The sequence below is a fragment of the Cololabis saira genome, chromosome 2, assembly GCF_033807715.1.
Source record: "Cololabis saira isolate AMF1-May2022 chromosome 2, fColSai1.1, whole genome shotgun sequence".
NCBI lineage: Eukaryota > Metazoa > Chordata > Actinopteri > Beloniformes > Belonidae > Cololabis > Cololabis saira.
In genome coordinates, this window is record NC_084588.1 from 7890722 (window position 1) to 7911961 (window position 21240).

General features: G+C 40.9%; 1 protein-coding gene across 2 annotated transcripts; it reads right to left on the reverse strand.

Annotated features, from left to right (window-relative positions):
• Window positions 1-4296: 4296 nt before the first annotated feature.
• On the reverse strand, window positions 4297-20951 carry shcbp1 (SHC SH2-domain binding protein 1). Of its 2 annotated transcripts, none has more exons than XM_061737035.1 (13): window positions 20687-20951; window positions 19194-19454; window positions 18986-19101; window positions 17959-18167; window positions 17796-17888; window positions 17476-17706; window positions 16437-16608; window positions 13935-14055; window positions 12557-12688; window positions 11429-11547; window positions 9276-9362; window positions 6572-6710; window positions 4297-4843 (listed from the first exon to the last, which is right to left on the reverse strand). In XM_061737035.1, the coding sequence occupies exons 1-13, from the start codon at window positions 20793-20795 to the stop codon at window positions 4443-4445; spliced, it is 2190 nt and encodes a 729-aa protein (XP_061593019.1). In that variant the 5' UTR covers window positions 20796-20951; the 3' UTR covers window positions 4297-4442. The 2 variants fall into 2 exon arrangements, with proteins under 2 accessions (XP_061593019.1, XP_061593011.1); XM_061737027.1 differs by having other exon boundaries at window positions 4297-4846.
• Between the last annotated feature and the right edge of the window lie 289 nt (window positions 20952-21240).

Here is a 21240-nt window from a genome sequence, read left to right on the forward strand (position 1 = left end):
AAAGACATCAGCAGTGGTCATTTCACAACAATCCTGAGTCCTTCCTCCTGCAGGGAAGTTGGTTCCTGAGTGTAAAAACCACTCAACACGGCAGACAATCAAGTCCAGAGTAGAGATCATCTAAGAAAGCCTTGGACCAGGGGTGTCAAATGTGCGGCCCGAGAGATTTTCATGCGGCCCGCAAGAAGTTTCCAACGCAAAAAAACGAAATGTTAATTTACTAAAAAGGAAGGCATAAATAATTGCCATGAATCGCAGCATATCCGATAATATATTTCTTTTACAAATCCATCGTTATTCCACAAAGAGAGCAGTTTTCAACAGTTTTTTAGTTTTCTAGAATGCATTTGCAGATATTATTTCTTTGTAGACGGTCGTTTATTTTTATGAACTGACTACTATTATATATTTTCGCAGGAAAAATATCACTGCTAAAAAAAAATGATAGAAGATATTTATTCTGAGAATTTCAGTTTTGAATACGAGGATAGTGACAAAGTAAAAGTGCTGACTTTTTCGGCACACTGGCGTAAATATCCGCGCCAATATTTAAAAATAAATACACTTAATTGTACTGGAAATATCTCTAAATCACAAAGAAACACTCGGATGTAATAAGAAAGATTTTGCTTTTAATTAAATTTCCTATAAAAAGGCGAAATATAAAAAAAACATACTTGTTTCTGTTTATCTTTGTAAAATGATGTTAAAAGTATCTTACATAATTTGAAAATAACCGAGAAATTTCAAGAAAAGATCCTGAAGAAATATATTTTACATAATTAGAGTGTAAACAAAGTGCATATTTCCTTTAAAATTAACTAAACTGATATTGGATTAGATAACAATAGTGGAAAAAAAAAAAATTTGCACCGTTTTTGTTATTTTGAGCGAGCGGCCCGCAAGAAAAAAATTGGTCAAATTCGGCCCGCCAAGCAAAATGAGTTTGACACCCTTGCCTTGGACTAACCTGGCATCCACACCGGGAGCCTCTTTTACGCTGAGCTGCACAGCTTTAGCTCTAAAAGATGACAGAAATGTTATGATGTATGAATCCGTGCATGCGCTCGTTCCCGCACACATTTCCTTGATGCATCCCAAGTAACCTGGAATTCAGCAGTAGGCCACCTGGCCTCCTCCCAGGCAGGGTCCAGCTCAGGGCAGAGATCCAGGATAGTTCCTGGTAACATGAATGAGTTGATGGATCAGCAGGTCAGCGCGGTCCCTGAAGACACGCCGCCTCCAAACTCTACTGGCTGTCATCTGCTTGTGCCAAAGCTGCCATTGTTGCACCATTACAGTTAATTACAGGGAAGGCTTTTCATTACCTAACAGTGTTGATTTTAGGACTGATGTCCTGTGACTGGCTCTGATGTACGGAAGAGTATTAGGGCCAGGCAGGAGAAAAAAAAGATAATTTTAGAGGAAGACTTTTTTTGTTCATCATGCACTTTGAGAAAAAAGCCGAAATGTTGAGAAAAGTCAAAATTTCGTGAATAAAGTCAACCTTCTGAGACTATAAGAAACAGTGGCAGCATGTGACTGTCTTTACAAGATGCCTCGTGGGCCTATAGACCCTCCAAGGATGTTAGTTAGTTAGTTACGGCTGCTGCTGCATAGCTGGCAGTCGCTCGAATAACTGGATTTGATGGAAGAGGAGACATTTGACTTTATTCACCAAATTGTATTTCAACATTAATCTCGACATTTCAACTTTTTTCTCGAAATTGTATTTCAACATTAATCTCGACATTTTGACTTTATTCACCAAATTGTATTTCAACATTAATCTCGACATTTCGACTTTTTTCTCAACATTGACTTTTTTGTCGAAGTGCATAATGAAAATAAATCTTGGTATGAAGCAGTGCCGGCTGGTCAGTAGAGGGCGCTAGTGCGCCACCCCCATCAAATCAAGAGATGAAAAATAAAAAATTAAAATAAAAAAATATGTAAGATGTACGGAAGAGTAGCCTATTAGGGCCGGGCAGGAGAAAAATAAAAATAATATTTTAGAGGAGGAAGATTTTTTTTTCATTATGCACTTTGAAAAAAAAGTCGAAATGTCGAGAAAAAAGGCAAAATTTTGACTTTATTATTGAAATTGTATTTCAACATTTCGACTTTTTTCTCAACATTTCGACTTTTTTCTCGAAGTGCACAATAAAAAGAAATATCTTCCCCTCTGAAATAGTTTTTCTCCTGCATGGCCCTAATACTCTTCCGTACTGATGTGATGATCCGACCCTGGGAACAGTCCCCATCTCAACATTCTTTAAGACAGCTGTAGGAAAACGATTTAAACCACCGGGAGCAAACTGAGGTTGACAGATAAGGAGGCTCGTGATCACCAGCTGCTGGGTGTTGCAGCTCTCACCATCGTTACATAAACCTCCACGGGAAATAACCCTCCAGCCGTTTGAGACGCAGTCCCTTAGCACACATTAAAGCATGGACTCGGCACCATAAAGGTCCCATTTGTAGTATTTTCCCTGATTTATATCTCCAGCACGAGCCCCCGTCAGCCTCGTGCTGTGGTGTGTTCGAGTGCGGTAATGAGAGCGTGGAAATGTGATACTCTCAGAAGAGCTTTGAAAACAGCCGTGTAAAATGCACCCATCTAAATACAGATTCAGACACTCGTCACAATAGAGGGTCTGCATTGACGTCACTTCCCCACTGGACCAGCCCCCTTACTCACACTGAGTGGTTAAAAACATCAGCAAAAACAGCTGCAACTAGTGGAGAAGACGGGTTAACAGCTGATTATGGGCTTAAATTAAAGGCAGTTGGACTTGACAGTGACCCGTACAGTTACCAAGAACCAGTGGTCCATGGACATTAATATTTGGTACAGTTACCAAGAACCAGTGGTCCATGGACATTAATATTTGGTACAGTTACCAAGAACCAGTGGTCCATGGACATTAATATTTGGTACAGTTACCAAGAACCAGTGGTCCATGGACATTAATATTTGGTACAGTTACCAAGAACCAGTGGTCCATGGACATTAATATTTGGTACAGTTACCAAGAACCAGTGGTCCATGGACATTAATATTTGGTACAGTTACCAAGAACCAGTGGTTCATGGACATTAATATTTGGCTACGAATCCAGTTTCCTGATATTTATATGAACTTAATTTCTACGCCGGGGAAATACACGAAGCAAAGCTTACCAAAGTCTTGACGCTTGGTCCGACTTCAAGGCAGGATTTGTTGTAGAAATTAAAGTGATGAGGACACCGAACTTTAGGATTTAACCGTTTAACGTTACCCAAAAATCCAACATTACCTGATACAAAATGGGAACCGTAAATCCACGTTTCGGTGTCTGGAATCCAGTTGTTTCTCTGAATTGCAGCGATCCATTTGTCTCTCTTAAAAGGAGCATGAGGCTCCTTTTAAGAAATGAGACTCTCTAGCGCCACCCTGCACCACGACGGCCGTTGGGGGTACTGCAGCCAACAGTGAAGCCGGCACGGGAGAACGGGGAGAACGTGCATGCAGCGTCATGTGACGTCACATCCGCAGGACAGCGCGGGAAATTCTGGCCGGAATTGCAGCACATTTTGCAGCACACAGCCTGTTCAAGGCAACGGAGAGATACACTAGAGGGCTCATTCTTTTTGGTTTGGAACGCTTCATCTGACATTATTACTAGAAAACTTAAAACGTATACAAATTTTTTTCAGAAATCCTGCCTCATGCTCCTTTAGGCTTATTTTTCGGCAGTCCGATTTCATGCTAAATCTATGAGAACAGTCGATCACACAACAGCTCTTTCCCATTTTAGATATTTTCCAGTTGCTCAAACTGAAAGTTTACGCTGCCACTCGGCCTTTCCGACACTCGGCCTTTCCGACACTCGGCCTTTCCGACACTCGGCCTTTCCGACACTCGGCCTTTCCGACACTCGGCCTTTCCGACACTCGGCCTTTCCGACACTCGGCCTTTCCGACACTCAGCGGTCGTAACCCGCTGTGAAATCGCATCTGTGACGTCATGCACATTCCCTCTATAAACCATGAATCAAGACGGGATCAGCGGTTGCAAGTATAGAAGCAGAGTTTATTTGGACTTCAGAACATGCTAGTGTACGTAAAACTCTTCCACCTTTAAAACAGCCCGAGGTCCCGTGTGAAGGTCAGTATCTACAGAACCCAGTGAACCCGTAACCGTGCTCTTCTTCCAACAAAACACCAAACTCAAGAACAAGACAAACCTACCAAATCCTCCGCGACAAGTGGATTATAAGCTAGTGTGGCATTAAAACAGTTAAAAAAAAAAAAAAAAAAAAAGGAAAGTGACAGGAGCCCAAAGAAATAAATTAGATAAAATCATTTGTGCAAATTCAAAATACGGCTCAATCATGGTCTCTGAACGCAGCCGCTCGGTGGAGCCAGAACTCGGCCCTCGGCGGACGGCTGTAAAAGTGTCAGTAGAAGAAGGTGCCGAAGTCCCCCTTGCCGTTGCGTTTGAACTGGTTCTCCTTGACGGAAACGAAGATGGGGTGCTCCATGAGATCCTCGGCAGGCCGGCTGCAGGTGGCCTCCCTGGTTCTGCTCAGTGGACGGCTGAAGTGCCACTTCCTGCCCGTGGAAGAGGCCGGGTCAGCCTCAGCGCCAGCACCGGCCTCCGCGGAGCCGACCTGAAACGCTGCCAAGCTGGACGAAGACGTGGCGGAGGAGTAGGAGACCTGAGAGACTGCCGAGCTGCTGCCAGACAAGGTCCAGGACGAAGACGTGGAAGAGGCGACCTGAGGGACTGCAGAGCTGGAGATCTGAGGCTCTGCAACTCCTTCCTGCTGCTGGTCCACAGGCGTTTGTACAGCAGGGTCTTCTGGGAACAGAAAGTTATGTGGTTTAACCTGTTTCCATTCCTGTAAAATTTGCATAAAACGCCTATCAAGACAGACCCAAAGTGAATTGAAAGCTGTTCTTGAACCATTTGAAGTACATGCATGGTTTTGGTCTCTGGTTTTATTTTCGCCGGAAATTTGTTTTGTAATGAGATGTCTGCAGATGAGTGTAGCTGTGAAACACAATGGCACTACAGCATGAAGCCTTATCTAGTGCAATTTCAAATTTGATAACAATAACACAAAAAATTAGTATTTTACACATGTTTTTGTAAGATTGTTTCTAGATCAAGAGTCTGCAACCCGTGCGGCTCTTTAGCACCACCCTAGTGGCTCCTGGAGCTTTTTAAAAAAATATTTTTTTTCCTTTTTTTCTTCTTTTTATCCTTTTTTCTCTTTTTAATCTCGACATTTCAACTTTTTTTCTCGAAATTTTGACTTTTTTCTCGAAATTTTGACTTTTTTCTCGACATTTCAACTTTTTTTCAACATTTCGAATTTTCTCAACATTGACATTTTTCTCGACATTTCAAATTTTTCTCAACATTTCGACTTTAGTCTCAAAATTGTACTTCAACCTTAATCTTGACATTTCGACTTTTTTCTCGAAATTCCGACTTTTTTCTCGACATTTCAAGTTTTTTCTCGACATTTCAACTTTTTTCTCGAAGTGCATAATGAAAAAAAAAATCTTCCCCCAGTTATAACTAATATAGAAACATGCAGCATTTGTTGTCTTCATTCTAAGGCTGATACAAGACTTTTCATTTTTTGCGGCTCCAGACATATTTGTCTTTTGTGTTTTTGGTCCAATATGGCTCTTTCAACATTTTGGGTTGCTGACCCCTGGTCTAGACCTTTCCAAAAATGGCCATTTGGAGATGCCAACAGGACACTGGGATAACCATGGTCACATACCAGGATAAAAGGGCATAACTCTTCAACCTTTCAACGTACAGTCATAATTTTGGCCTCTAATGAAAGCTGACAGAGGTATCCTATTCCATATCCAGATTCACTATCAATATTGCTGAAAAAAAGTTACCGAAACATTAAGCTAAACTTGGCATATAAAAAGAGTCAAAACAGGGACGCACGTTTCAATCGCTGCAAGTAAATTCACTTTACGCAGGTACTTCCTGGTTGTGGGTTTTATTCCCACCCCCTGAAGCGGCACATTGTTGTTTTCAGAATTTCATTGGCTATACAATGTGCTAGTCATCAGCACGATTGGTTCCAACTGACTCATTTGCATGCAGATTCTCATTGGCTACTGTAGTGTGTGGAGGGAACAGGGAAGCTCCTGTATGGTCGGATGAGCTGTCAATCAAAAGGACAGCGTACAGACTCCATTTTGAGACCAAGATATCTGGGATAAATACGTGCAAAGTGGAGTTTCAGCGAATAATACGTTGAAAATTTGGGACATTGAGCGGCTAATTTTAAATGATGCAGCGGCTGATTGTGGATATTTACTGGTATAATAATGTATTTTGGACTAAATACTTGGATTAGATCAGCTGGACCTTTCTGACTGTAACCAGACCATTTTCCTGGGAATATTTTTGATCGGACGAGTACGATGAGGCTTCATTGGTGAGCTGTTATGTCGATACGATATGTCGCATGAGTTCCTCGTAACATCTGAGCTGTGTAAATGATGGACTGGGGTTAACAGCTTTGGTGCAGAATGGACGGCTGCTCACCTGCAGGTTTGTCGGCTGGAGCGCTGCTCTCTTCCCCGTCTCCCGGTTTCACCAGAATCACCCCGTAACCTTCGTTGTTGTAGATGGAATTCTTCTCCATGGTGACGGACGGCATCCCGGCCAGCTCGCTGGCGTAGTCCTACACGCACAGCAAAGATAAAAAACACTCATTATCATTACTATTTTTTTTAAACTTTATTTAAAACAACAAAAACAGGTATACGACAATACAAGAAAACAGGGGGGGGGGGGGGGGGTGACACTACTGTCTTATATAATAATGCCATTTGTCCATCTTGCTAAGCACATCTGTTTTAAGTCGTAGGCTGTAGGTAATTAGTTCCATTGATCGTATTTCTTCTACAATGTCCAACCATCGGCTCAGTCCAGGTGAGTTCATCTTCACCCAGTTTATTGTAATGGCTTTCTGAGCCGCAAGAGATAGAATTTAAAAAATGTATGTCCTCTTTATTTATTACATCCTCTGGTATCAGTCCTAAGTAAATAACTTGGGGATCTTTAGGAATCCCAAAACTTTCTCCACGGCTCTTATATCCCATCCCAAAATGCTTGTATTTTCTTACACAACCAGAAAATGTGAGAGTGGTTGGCGCTCAATTGCCCACACTGTCTCCAGCAATATTGTTGCTCACCCAGTTGTTCATTTAAAATTTTTGGAGTAATAAAAATGAATTACATTTTTCCAACCAACTTCCCTCCATCTTTTGGAGCTGGTTGAGGAGTGTTATTATGGAGGTCTTATGGAGTGCGAATCCCCTTCTGACAATTCTGTTTAATTCCTTCGCCCATTTCGCTTTCATTTACATTGTATTTTTCCCTGTTGCTTCAGTAAACCTCTATACAGTTTGGAGAGGAGTTTGCTTATAAGCACCTGTCAACACTTCGATCAGATCATTCCCTTTCAGTGAGATTTCCTTCTTAATTTCTGTGTCATAAAAGTGTCTCAGTTTTAAATATCTGTAGAAATTGCCGTCTTCCAATCCATACTCTTTATTTAAATTGTCCAAATGATTTAAAGTGTTGTTTATCATCATTACTATTTGCTAATCTGTCACATTTGTATCGGAACATCGGGCCTTTATGTAACTTTATGATCAATCGTTCTTCAACAGCCAAGACCTTATGGGAGTCGTGGAATCATACGTAGTTAAATGCTGAATTGATCGATATTATGTCAAAAAAAAACAACAAAAAAAGTAGAGAAATATTTACAAATTATTAAAAAATCCCCACTCAAAAGTTATAAAATGTTTCAGCCCCTAAGGCGAATGTGATCCGCCGGCAGAAACTGCCTCATTGCATTTACATTAGAGTTAATAATTTACACTTTTATCCACAATGACTTTCAAGTAAGGAAATACTATCAATGATTCAGTAGTAAACCTTGCCCTGAGCCCAAGAAGCTAAATCTAATTAATCCGATGCTTAATCTGGTTAAACGACAGCATAAACATAGAGCAGGTATAGGAATAAAGAAAGAGTGATCAGTGGTTAGAAGAGAGAGCTGGAGGCCTCACAACTGCACTTCCCTTTGGTTCTGCTAATGTTGGGGACTCTTCCCGCATTAAACTCCACACAAATGTCCTTCACTTGATCAACATTTGAGCTCCTTTTAGACAGAATTAGTCGAGAGAGCAGGAGCAAAAACTTAAAGCTGGATTTGTGGAAAACCCCAACGTTCCTGGGTCGGTTTCTATGACAACTGACCCCTAACTCCACTTATTTCCTATTCCAGACAGAGAAACCTTAAATTGTTTTTTTTGTCCGTCTGTTTTCTACTACAGGTCTGTGTTTAATTGTTTAATTAGGATCCCCATTAGCTACAGCATGACTGCAGCTATTCTTCCTGGGGTCCGCCAACACTTTAAAATAATACAGTACTAAATAAAACATAATAAAAGCAAACCAAATAAATTTGCACTAAATAAAGAGAATATCAAATTAAAAATACTCTGCAAAAAAAAGCAGAGACATTCCACAAAATGAAGACAGTGAAATGAGAACAAAACAAACAAAAAAAACTGCACAGTTCAGAGTTCAACTGAGGTCGTCAAAAAGTCTGAAAAGCAGCCCACAATTTCATTTCATTTGTAGTCTAGAACTTCACAACTGATCAAATACAGAAAAAAAAGAAAGAAAAAAATACATTCAACAACAGTCAAAACCAACTATGTTTCAGTTTCCAGCAGGTCAGACAATCAGTCTCAGGAGCCGCTGGTTTAAGTGATCTCTATTTCAATATTCTATAATTGTTACTTTTACTGATTCAAAAGATGTTGCTTAACTAATAATTTGAATGTTCTCATGCTGTTTGTTTGTGTGATGTGTTTGGGACATGAATTCCACTCATACTCTCTGTACACAACAGTCCTGTTACCAGCATTAGAGTCACATTTGGCAGCAGGATCTCCTCCAGCTGCATGTGGTGATTTATTTATGATAGTCAGAGCTGTAACATCCTGGTATAATACCTGAGGAGTCTTTGTTATGGACATGTTTCTAATAAATGATAATAATAATGAGTAAAGTAATCTGTCACTAACCATTAACCAACCAAGATTCTTATGCTTTTTGTGTGTTTGGACCACCTGAAAAGAAAAGGCCAGCGCTTTTCTTTAGATAGATGTCTGTGTCTGAGGACTGGACTCTTGGTGGTGAACAGGCAGGAGTGTCGTGGTCTCACCTTGATGAGAATCCCGTCTTTACAGTGATGGATGCTGTTCCCGACCAGACTGCACACACTGCCGGGGTAGATCTCCAGGCCCGCCCCCTGCACACAGCAGTCAGCTGATCAACATCAGTCACAAACCCAGCAGCATTTAGGATTGTAGGTTAAAACCCACCCAATAAAATATTAAAGACATTTATGGCGCTTTTCCACTAGTACCTACTCAGCCGGACTTGACTCGCCTCGGTTTTGCGCTTCTCCACTAGGGGTCTAACGTGCCGAGTAGGTACTTTTTCTGTAATTTCTCTGCCGAGGTTCTAAGCGGCTGAGTCGGTTGTATCTGACATCATCACACTACAGGCCACCGATTGGTCGGGGGGTTGGAGTCGGACGTCTGAGACAGGATGTGACATCAGCCAAAGAGCGACTGACGGCTTCTTGTTCATTTTATTCCAGCAGCAACGGCAGCGCAAAAGTCTGTTTCCTGATCCAACTCTGAGGGTCAGATGTTCATAAACCTGGTGCTGAGGAGAGAATTAAAAAGGGATCTAGACGGAGATAAGGAACGACCAGATCTACCAGGAGCTCTGTCACTTCATAGCTGCTCACGGCTCCAGCTGACTTTTCCGCAGCGCCGAAACAAACTAACAAAAAATTAAAAAGCATTGCCGCTTGACACTTCTCTCACTTTCATTTTTTAACTTGATATTGAACACAAGCCACAGACCCAGCAGCACATCTATCATCTCCTCCAGGTTCTACATCTTTAGTGTTGTTGTCTTCTTCGTTTAGATCACACAATCAAATACGTCACAGCAGCTTCTCCAACCTCCGACTTCTGCTCTGGGTATAGAGGGAACGCGCATGACGTCACAGATGCGACTTCACAGCGGGTTACACCCACTGAGTGTCAGAAAGACTGAGTGTCAGAAAGACTGAGTGTCAGAAAGACTGAGTGTCAGAAAGACTGAGTGTCAGAAAGACTGAGTGTCAGAAAGACTGAGTGTCAGAAAGACTGAGTGTCAGAAAGACTGAGTGTCAGAAAGACTGAGTGTCAGAAAGACTGAGTGTCAGAAAGACTGAGTGTCAGAAAGACTGAGTGTCGGAAAGACTGAGTGGCAGCGTAAACTTTCAGTTTGAGCAACTGGAAAACATCTAAAATGGGAAAGAGCTGTTGTGGGATCGACTGTACTCATAGATTTAGCAAGAAATAAGAGTTATCGATTTACAGACTGCAGAAAAATAAGCTCAAGAGAGACAAATGAATCGCTGTAATTCTCAGAAACAACTGAATTCCAGGCACCGAAACGTGGATTTGTGGTTCCCATTTTGTATCAGGTAATGTTGGATTTTTGGGTAGCTAACGTTAAACGGTCAAATCATAAAGTTCCGTGTCCTCATCACTTTAATTTCTACAACAAATCCTGCCTTGAAGTCGGACCAAGCGTCAAGACTTTTATAAGCCTTCAAGCTTTGCTTCGTGTATTTCCCCGGCGTAGAAATTAAGTACATATAAATATCAGGAAACTGGATTGGTGGCCAAATATTAATGTCCATGAACCACTGGTTCTTGGTAACTGTACCAAATATTAATGTCCATGGATCACTGGTTCTTGGTAACTGTACCAAATATTAATGTCCATGGACCACTGGTTCTTGGTAACTGTACCAAATATTAATGTCCATGGACCACTGGTTCTTGGTAACTGTACCAAATATTAATGTCCATGGACCACTGGTTCTTGGTAACTGTACCAAATATTAATGTCCATGGAGCACTGGTTCTTGGTAACTGTACCAAATATTAATGTCCATGGAGCACTGGTTCTTGGGGTAAATGTACGGGTCACTGTCAAGTCCAACTGACGCTAATTTAAGCCGATAATCAGCTGTTATCCCGTCTTCTCCACTAGTTGCAGCTGTTTTTAACCACTCAGTGTGAGTAAGGGGGCTGGTCCAGTGGGGAAGTGACGTCAATGCAGACCCTTTATAGAAAAGAAACGAGGGCAAGGTGAGTCGAGTCGAGACGGGCCGAGTAGGTACTAGTGGAAAAGCAGCATTAGTTTTGCAAGGGGCCGTGGTTGTAGATGAGTCCTGGACTGGGGGCCAATGACTCTTTGTAAAGGTCCAGGTGGTGGAGAGGCGCCTCAAAGCGGCGCAGCGTTCACCTTGGAGCCGTACAGGTCACACTCGTTCATGGTGAGGCGTGCAGAGTTCCACACGATCACCCCGGTGGTCTCACACTGCAGCACGCAGTTGTCCATGTTCAGAGTGCCTTGATACACGCCTGTCAGACAGAGAGCCCACACACAGCAGCTCAGTATTTACACCACAACACATTACACACACACACCGTTCTTTAGCCATCATAGTTATTACTGCTTTATCGTTACGATGGAATCAGATTGTGATGATGGTCTCGCACCCAACCCACCCGAAACATCACCTCACAGTAGGCCTGTGTTGAAGAAAAAATTATTTTCCGATTCTAAATCTATTCTCATATTAATTACTAAAAATATATTGGTATGTCGAAAGATCAAATTTTTTTTCATCATTATATTAAAACTTTTGGTATGTTTTTGTTTATGTCCAAAAAAAAGGAATGTTTCGTTGGACACGAGAATAACTGGTGCCATGTTTTTGCCTTTAAATATGTTTAAAAGGTATGAAAACATTAGAGTTTTCAGTTGTAATGGCATAAACTGTCTATATTTCATTACTTTATATACTGTGTTGGGGTTACATTTGCATAAAATGCTAAAAACCAAATTCCCAAAAATGGGGGGGGGGGGGGGAAACAAAAAAGACAAAAAAAAAAAACGATTTCATACACGCCGTATGAAATCTTTTTTTTTTTTGTTTGCTGCCCTGGATCTGTTTGAAAATTCTGCACCAAGATGTTTCTGTTTCAGTTCTATCAGCATTCTGGGAGCTGATTGGTCCTTACAGCATCATTAGCTGCCAATACTTGCTGTTGAATCTCAATATAATCCTAGTAGTAATATGTTGCAGAACTACAAAGTCATATAATTCATACAACAGCTCAAAAAACAGTTTTAATAACACTAATCCAAATCAATCTCGGACGATATCGAATCGAGATAATCGATTCTGAATCTTGAGAATCCAAATCAAATCGATTCTTAACATTTGAATGGATCCCCAGCCCTGCCTCAGAGTTATGCAGCGTTAGCATTTGGGAGGTCATGGGCTTGCTGGAACACACTCAACCTTCCCTCTGCGTGGAACAGACACCTGTGTTGCTACGGATACGCTCACAACGACACACTCACACAGAATGCCCTCGATGGCGTCGTGCTGGATGAACTTGATGTTGGACAGACGGACTTCGTTTCCCGTGGTCTTCACAAATGAGTCGCCCTTGCTCGTCTTCTCAATCACAACTTCATCGGGATCCCCGAAGCCTGGCACAAACGGGGAAACACTTCAGTAGAACATGACATGGATGTGAACACCAAAAGGTGCATGTGTGTGATCCGGTTACGAGCATAGAAAGATCTGCTTGTTTAGGGTCGAGACGAGCAGTGGAGGCTGGTCAGTAGAGGGCGCTAGCCCGCCGCCCCCATAAAATCAAAAGATGAAAAATAAAAAAAACACGTAAGATGTATGGAAGAGTATTAGGGCCGGGCAGGAGAAGAAAAGAAATATTTTAGAGGAGGAAGATTTTTTTTTCATGATTAACTTCGGGAAAAGAGTCGAAATGTCGAGAAAAAAATGCAACATTTCGACTTTATTCTTTAAATTGTATTTCAACATTAATCTCAACATTTCGATTTTTTTCTCGACATTTTGCCTTTTTTTCTCAAAAGTGCACAATGGAAAAAAAAAAAAAAAAAATCTTCCCCTCTCAAATATTTTTTCTCCTGCATGGCCCTAATACTCTTCCGTAAAGATGCAAATAATTATTAAAATATAGTGTTATTTCAGTCTGTGGGTCAATAGTAATTAAATGTTGTTTAAATATTTATTTGCTTCCAAAATGTTTTTTATTTTCTTCCGGAAGTAAGGGGCGCTGGTCAAACAGAATCCAACGTTTGATAGTCACGTGACCTGAGGATCTCTTTTAATTGATTTGAATTAGAAACTCACAATAATCAGCAACGAATCAGCGATCAGTATCGTGACGTACTCGTATGTTGTTGTTGTTTTAATCTAATGAATGAATCTAATGTTTGATTTTAATCTAAAATCCAACTAAACTACACAAATCAGAGTTTTACGTTTGTTTTAAAATCGGTTAAATAACACTTGCTTTTGAAATATTTGTTGATTTTCTATATTATCAAATGTCTGAAAGAAAGGAACTTTATCTTGTCAAATGATATAAATTCCAGACAGAACAATGGAAATGTTAATGTCCTGCCTTGCCTTGAAAAAGGTCTATGACCGAAACGTTGGCCCAATAAACAAGTGTACAATGAGAGGAGGGTGTGCAGAGTTTTCTTGTTAATATTTCGGTTTTAAAAGAGTTATTGACAGCATGTAAATGCAGTCAGTGTGATCAAGGTTTATGCCGTCATTAAACACCGATAGTAAAAATGATCTGCAATAGTTTCCTTTTTATAACATGACTGATAAACATCAGCTATTTTAACATTTGAAATGACGGGTGCTTCCGCTCTTACAGGTAACAAAGGAAGAGGAGTTTACCTTCAATGGAGATGGAGTCTGCAATGACGATGGAGCTGCTGACTGTGTAAATCCCTGGCAGAATAATCACAGCCTCCCCCTCATGGCACGACTCCACCGCCGACACCGGGTCTGTGTAGAACTGCAGGGTTCACGCAGACAGAGCAGCTTAAACCTGACGCTGTCCGCCAACAACCACCGGTTTCCCTGACGACCACGAGCTGTTCAACCTTTTTCCTTCCACCGATCGGACCAATGCATGTGCTTGTAGTTCTCAGTTACGATGGTAAAAACTCTACCAGCCTGGTGCAAAGGTAGGAAATTTAAACCGTGGAGCATCACGTCTCAAATCAAATCAATCTTGATTTGTTTTTCATACAAAATAAAAAACGCAATGCAAAGCGCTTTCCATAAAACTTAATAATGCTGCCTCTCCCCATAAGAACAATTTAAAACCATAAGACCTGGGTTAAAACAACAAGAACAGCTAGTTAAAACAAGGGTATACAAGAAAGACTAAAAGGAATCAGCTAAAAGCCAATTTAAATAGGAGTCTTGAGCTTTTAAAAACATCAACAGTCTCTGCGGCACTGAGGCTGTTCCACAGACGTGGGCCATAGTAATGAAATGATGCCTCACCATGGGTTATGGTTCTAACTTTGAGAATGATTAAAAGGCCGTTGCACCTCAGGGTCCGCAAGGGTTTATAGGGTAAAAGAAGATCAGACAGATAAGAAAGCCCGAGACCATTAAGAGATTTAAAAACCAATAAGAGAACCTTAAAATCTCAAGTCAAGAATAACTAGGGCTGAAACGATTCCTCGAATAATTCGATTACAAAAAATGATCGAGGAATTTTCTCTGCCTTGAGGAATCGTTTAATTTTGCCAGTTTTCTATTAATTATGACGACTGCCGATGCGTGGCTAACGCATTTAATCTGTAAAAACACAGAGCTGTAGAGTGATGAGGGTGAAAAATAAAAACGTAATAAAGCTAACTGGGTAGTTGTCAATATTTGCTCTGTAGTCATTGATGGTTAAAAAAAAACATCAAGTAGCGCTGGTGGCTAATGTGCTCCAATACAGCGGGGCTCAGAATTTTATTTTGAACACTGCCAAAACTCTAAATCTTATCAAGACTTTAACTTAAAACTTAACTAGAACTTTGCTTGACACAAATGAAGGTTCAATTGAAACACATGGGAAAAACAGCTAACCTTTTAAGTGATGTGTGTTATCAGGTGTAATGGCATTTTTAGATTAGAAATAAGAATATTTCTCGGTAATCCTTAGTTCTTTGAGTGAAGGCAGTGAATTTGGTCGACTGGTGAAAGTTCAGGGTTTTTAAATGCACATCCATGAACCTACTGTATTATATAATTTAGTCTTAGTAATGTCAATTAACATCTAACATCTTATGTATATTTATAATTGGTCTTTACATAAACAAAAATATGTTTTATCCGATTAGTCGATGGAATTTTCAGTAGAATACTCGATTACTAAAATATTCGATAGCTGCAGCCCTAAGAATAACTGAACAAATCAGATGCAGACAAAAACAAACAATTATACTTCTTAGTGATGCTTAATAACCCTCATTGCTGCCCTGCTGGTGTATTTGTACAACATAATGCTGGTCAGCCCTGTCTACATTTGAAAAGCTGACCCTTTACTGTTCTATACTAGGGCTGTTCGATTTTGCCCAAAAATAAAATCTCGATTTTTTTCTCTCAAAATCCGATTTTCGATTACGATTATTTTGTGAATTGACAAAAGGCAAAGAAATGATTTCAAATAAGCTGTTTTTTTATTGAACATTTGCCCCATTGGGCTTTAAGTGCAAACTTTGCTCTTATTAAACCAAAAATGAATGAATAAAGTGCAAAACTCTGTAAAATAAGTTGAAAAAAAGTTTTTAAAAATATAATAAAATATAAAGTTTTATCTCTGAAAAAAAAAAAAAAAAAAAAAAAAAAAAAAAAAAAAATCAGCAAATCAGCACTTGCAAACATACAGTAAGTTATATTTCCAATTAAATAAAACAAGACATTTTCTAATTAAACTAAACTGGGTCTTTGCATGCTAAATAATAATGCAACCCATGAAGGAGGTAGAGGTGTGTAATGTCATTACATTTGCAAGTTTTTTTGCAAGGAACACGAGCCGGTCTACGGCATCTGGCTTGAGGGATGCCCGGTGGCATGTTACAACGCCCCCTCCTACACTAAAGAGCCTCTCCGATGGGGCACTTGTCGCAGGTATTGAGAGGTATTTCCATCAATCATTAATATGTGTGCAGACAAGGTAAAAAAAAAAATAAAAAAAAAAACGTTCACGTTTTAACATCGTTCCAATTACATAATCGCGATTACGATTTAAAATCGATTAATCGAACAGCCCTATTCTATACATTCGTTTTTTGCTCCTACAAAGACAAGCGACAACAGCTCGGCTAAGAGAAGTCTGCATCAGACCTATTGAATCAGCGTTGCGCCTCAGAGGTTGCTTGTGTGACTGACCTGGATCTTAGTAGAGGAGCACATAGGCTTGAGGCGAACGCTGAGGAGGGACTCGAGCTGGAGAGCGTCGCAGGAGCCCATCACCACGTGGACCACCACTGCCCCCGCCTGTCTGGGCCCGCGGCTCTGCACGCACTGTTGTCGGGAGTTTCCTTTGCAGGTCAACACGTGTCTGGAAAGGAGGAGTCATGGACATGAGAGGTGAGGAGGAGGTGGCGCCGTAGAGCATGTGGTCAGAAACGGGGGGTAAAAGCAGTACCGGAGTTGAGGGGGGATGAGGGGGGGATGGCATCCCCCCCTGAAATAAATACGGTCAAAATCATCCCTCCAGTAAAACTGCCATCCCCCTTTCCATCCCTTATGTCATTTCATCAATGAATGTGGTTTTACTGCTATTTCAACATTTAGAGTCATCACCAGAAAAATAACACCAGAAAAATAACTTATTTGACAATTTTTACCTGTTTCAAGTAAATTTTCACTTGAAATAAGTAGAAAAATCTGCCAGTGAGACAAGATTTATCTTCTTATTAAAAGCAAAAAAAATCTTGTTCCACTGGCAGATTTTTCTACTTATTTTAAGTGAAAATCTACTTGAAACAGGTGAAAATTGTTGTTTTTTTCCAGTGATGAGTCTTGTTTTAAGTGTAATGAGATTTTTTTACTAAAATTAGACATTTTAACTAGAAATAAGACAAATATTCTTGTTAAGATTTTGAGTTTTTGCAGTGATCCATTTTACTTATCCTGTGAAGGACAGAGTCATATTGATAAGTTCAGAAAACTGTTTTTTTATTGTTGTGTTTTGATGTATTTGATGTAAGCCCAGTGGATATTTAAAGCTTACAGAAGGCTGCATTTAACTGCTGCTATGTCATTCCTGCAGTATTTCTGCAGGTGTTTTGGTCACTGCTATTATTTGTAATATATTATATTATTTGTAATCGGCACAAATTATCTGTCCCCATATGCTAAAATCTACCATCCCCCCTGATTTTTTTATTTTTTTTACAACTTGAGTACTGGGTAAAAGGACAACCTCAACAAGGGGTTCTCGATGATGTGGAGCTTCCGTTTGAACATCTCCAGCTGGTCGTAGAGCTTCAAGGCCTCCACCATAGACACGTTGTCCAGCTCCGAGTCGGAATCAGGGCCGACGCTGTTGCGCAGGTCGCAAAACTCCCGGAAGCACTGGGCACAGTTCTTCAGTAAGGACACGTACTCTTCCACCAAGTCCGCGGAGACTCTGTTTTCTAAGATGTCGTAGTGGCTGAGGTGAGAAATTGTAAAGCAACATTCACGTTTTTACAGTCATATTTATCAATGCAAGATCATTGCAGATATTTGTGGTTTGCTCACAGTCTGAGACGAGGCTCCACGCGACGAACAAAGTAATCAAAATCATCGTCCTCGTCGTCATCCCACTGCCTCCAGATGTATCTATAGAAAAACCTGCACATACCCAAAGTGTAAGAGGAAGAAACTGGAGCGCGGTACTAACGTTGGGTTGAACTGGTCCTACCTGAGGTGCTCCAGAGCCAGAGCGGTCTGATCAAAGTCCCCAGATTCATCGTAGAGCACGTACAGCTCCCGCAGGGACACTTTGTTCCTGGTGGCCTCTAGAAGAGCAGTCATGATCTCCACCGTGAGGTCACAGCCTCTGGTGTCACACCGCAGCGGCAGCGGCACAGTCACACACGCCTTCAGGTCCGCCACGTCCAAATCTCGCACCTGAAATCAGCAACAGTGTCTGTTTGAGAACAAACTTAGCAGAGATTAAGCTTCAGAAAAATGGTGATTGAGAATAGCTCCCTATGACTACGTTTACATGCAGTCAAAATTCGGGTTACGGTCAATATTCCGGTTACTGAAACATTCGGAATAATGTGTTTCCATGCGCGAGTAAACAGGGTTATCCCTGTATAAATGGTGATTAATCATTTGGGATATCTGGATCAAACCAGCGACGCACGGAGAACGTCATGACACAATTACCGTCATTTCCGCTTCTTCTTCCTGTATCCAAATTCAAAACAAATGCTGCTTCGTGCAACTTTTCGCTCACCTTCTTGTAAATCTTGCTATCCCGGTACTTTCTACCGTCTACAAATGCCAAAATGTTCATATCCTTCATTACATTTATAAAGTGATTAGTCTCCTCCTGGTCTTGCGTTTCTCCATGTTTAGAAGAATGTCCTGGACTCAAAAGACCAGGATTCCTTGCAAAAAGAACATGCGCAGAAAATAAATTCCTGTTCCTTTTGATGGGGATATTCCGTTAGGGGTTTGCATGACCAAATATTCGGGTTTTAAAAGGAGCAACCCAGGGGTCATATTGGGGTTTTTAAAAACCGGAATATGAGCAAATTCGGGTTATTCAAAAGGGGTTATTGGTGTTTACATGGCCGTGCAAAACCGGGTTATTGCTAATATTCCAGTTAAAAGGGTTATTGACTGCATGTAAAAGCAGTCAGTGACTCTGACAGAGATTTAGAAGAGAGTGCATAATTGAGTCTGTGATAAAATGCTTGCGTGGCTGCTGCTCTTACTTCCACCAGCACATCAAAGACATCAGTGCGCCACACAGCAAACCAGTCAGACGGCTCCAACACCTTCCCCAGGAAGTCTGCTATGAAGGGCTTCACCTCTGAGGGCTTACAGTCCCCTGCACAGACACACCAAGTACTAATAGATGGATACGCAACAACGGTGAAACTTTTCCATTGTCACTGATTTGGAGTAATTATAAATAGTTACCAAGCATGTAGTCCTGGTATGTCTTGAACCTCTCATAAAACAGCAGGTTGCTGGTCTGGAACGTGTCCGGGAGATTTGAAGTCTCTCCTTGCTGACATCTCTGCAGCTTGGTCCCTGACCTTTCAGAGCTCAAGTTGTCTGTGCCACTGTCATCGTCGCCATCGTCGTCCTCATCATCATCATCATCATCTTCCTCCCCCTCATCATTATCCTCCGCATCACCACCACCCTCCATGGACTTGTTTCCATTCTGAAACAGGTCTGTAGACAGAAATATGCATGATATTCCTCATGTTTTTGATTACAAAGACAAACTTCAGCAATAGCAAAAGGTATGAAAAGGAGATGTGTCTCCATTGTTGGAGTTAAATCCTGGAATGATGCCAACATAAATTTAAAATACATTTTTAAGAAAATGGTTTGTAAAGCTATTTTAGAAGCTTATAAGTGCAATTGACTATCAGTTAATGTTTTCTTTGCTTTTCTGTTGTTTCATTGCCTTTTGTTGTTTCTTTGCTTTTCTGTTGTCTCTTTGCTTTTCTGGAGGTTGGTAGCCAAAAAAAAGAAAGTTGATAATATAGGATAGGCTTTTATCAGCAGTCTGCTTCTGCCTATGCCTTTTCAGTCGTTGTTCAACACATGACTATTGGTTTTGTGTGAAATGTCAATGCTGTGCACAATGTCTTTTGGTGTTGTCATGATTGAATAAACTTCATTCATTCATTCATAGTGATGCCAAACCTCAGTGATAACATTTTAACTTGATGTCTCCAGACATCAAGTTAAAATGACATCACATTGATCTGACCAGCAGGAGTAGCTTCATGATCCACAAACTTTGGTAGTGACAGTATTGATTAATGTGGAGGAGAAGACTGACATGCAAACATTGGACATACAGTTACTCTCACAGGTTTGCTGTTACCGAGTTGAAATAAAGAAAATAAAACCTTGATAAACACAGCCAACACGGTATTGAAACACATATAAGCTCATGAGTTCAGATAATATTGGCAGATAACGCCAGACCAGTTTAAACCAGTTCCATTAGGGTTAGCTCTCTCATTCCACCTGCCGTTAAAGAACAGTCACAGCCAGTACTGGAGTTGAGGGGGGATGAAATAAAAACGGTCAAAAGTGTAATGAGATTTTTTTTGACTGAAAATTAGACATTTTAACTAGAAATAAGACAAATATTCTAATGTATAGTTGTTTTTCTGTGTGACTGGGCCCTAAGCCGTTAACAAACAGCCTCAGAACACTAACTGAAAAGACCTCACCGCTAAGGATCATGGGTAATGTAGTCACACAGCATGGCTACACCGGCTAGATGCTTGTGGATTCTATCCACTGAAACTACATAGTCCTGCTAGTGAGTGGCCACTACAAGCTTCGTTTTCCCCCCGACATGAATGTTACTAACTTAAAACACACTCTTATTAAAGTCAACTACCCTGGTTCAAGTCTATAACAGCCAAATTTTCTTCACAGACCTCGACTTATATTCAGAAGAAGCGGCGCTTCTGCTGCGGGTGCGCCCTCGGCGAGCAGCTCCTCTGCAACGGCTGGATCCACATCTTCAACCACCAGAAAGACCGACATGTCGCTAGTTTACGCTGTTCCTCGTAATTCCTCTTACATGGAGAGCTTAAAACCCCAACAAATCCTTGAGCCTGACAAGTTTAACCGGAGAGGTTGAACGGCGGTGTCGCGTTGACAGACTAATAACAGCGTCTACGGCTACTTTCAAACTGTACCGGGTCGCACTGCGGCAGCCAATCAGAGCAGCCGAGCTGCGGAGGCCACGCCCCTCGGGGCGTCACATGTATGAGCATGCGCAGAAACCTGATTCGGTCCTCCTTCAGTCACAAATGTTGTTTTAATGTTTATAATCTGTGATTTTAATCTAATGGTATATAAAGGTAACTGATGCAACATTTCATGTGCATTCAAAGTATTATAATAATAAAACTCAGAAGGTCGACACACATCCAACGTACACAAACACACAACCATTACATACAAAAAAAAAACATTTCATCACTGT

Coding starts and splice junctions, on each gene's coding strand:
- shcbp1 (XM_061737027.1), bottom strand. CDS start 20,795: ATGTCGGTCTTTCTGGTGGTTGAAGATGTGGATCCAGCCGTTGCAGAG. Junction 19,455..20,686: donor TCTTCTGAATATAAGTCGAG/GTCTGTGAAGAA, acceptor TTCTGTCTACAG/ACCTGTTTCAGAATGGAAAC. Junction 11,548..12,556: donor CGCCATCGAGGGCATTCTGT/GTGAGTGTGTCG, acceptor TCTGTCTGACAG/GCGTGTATCAAGGCACTCTG.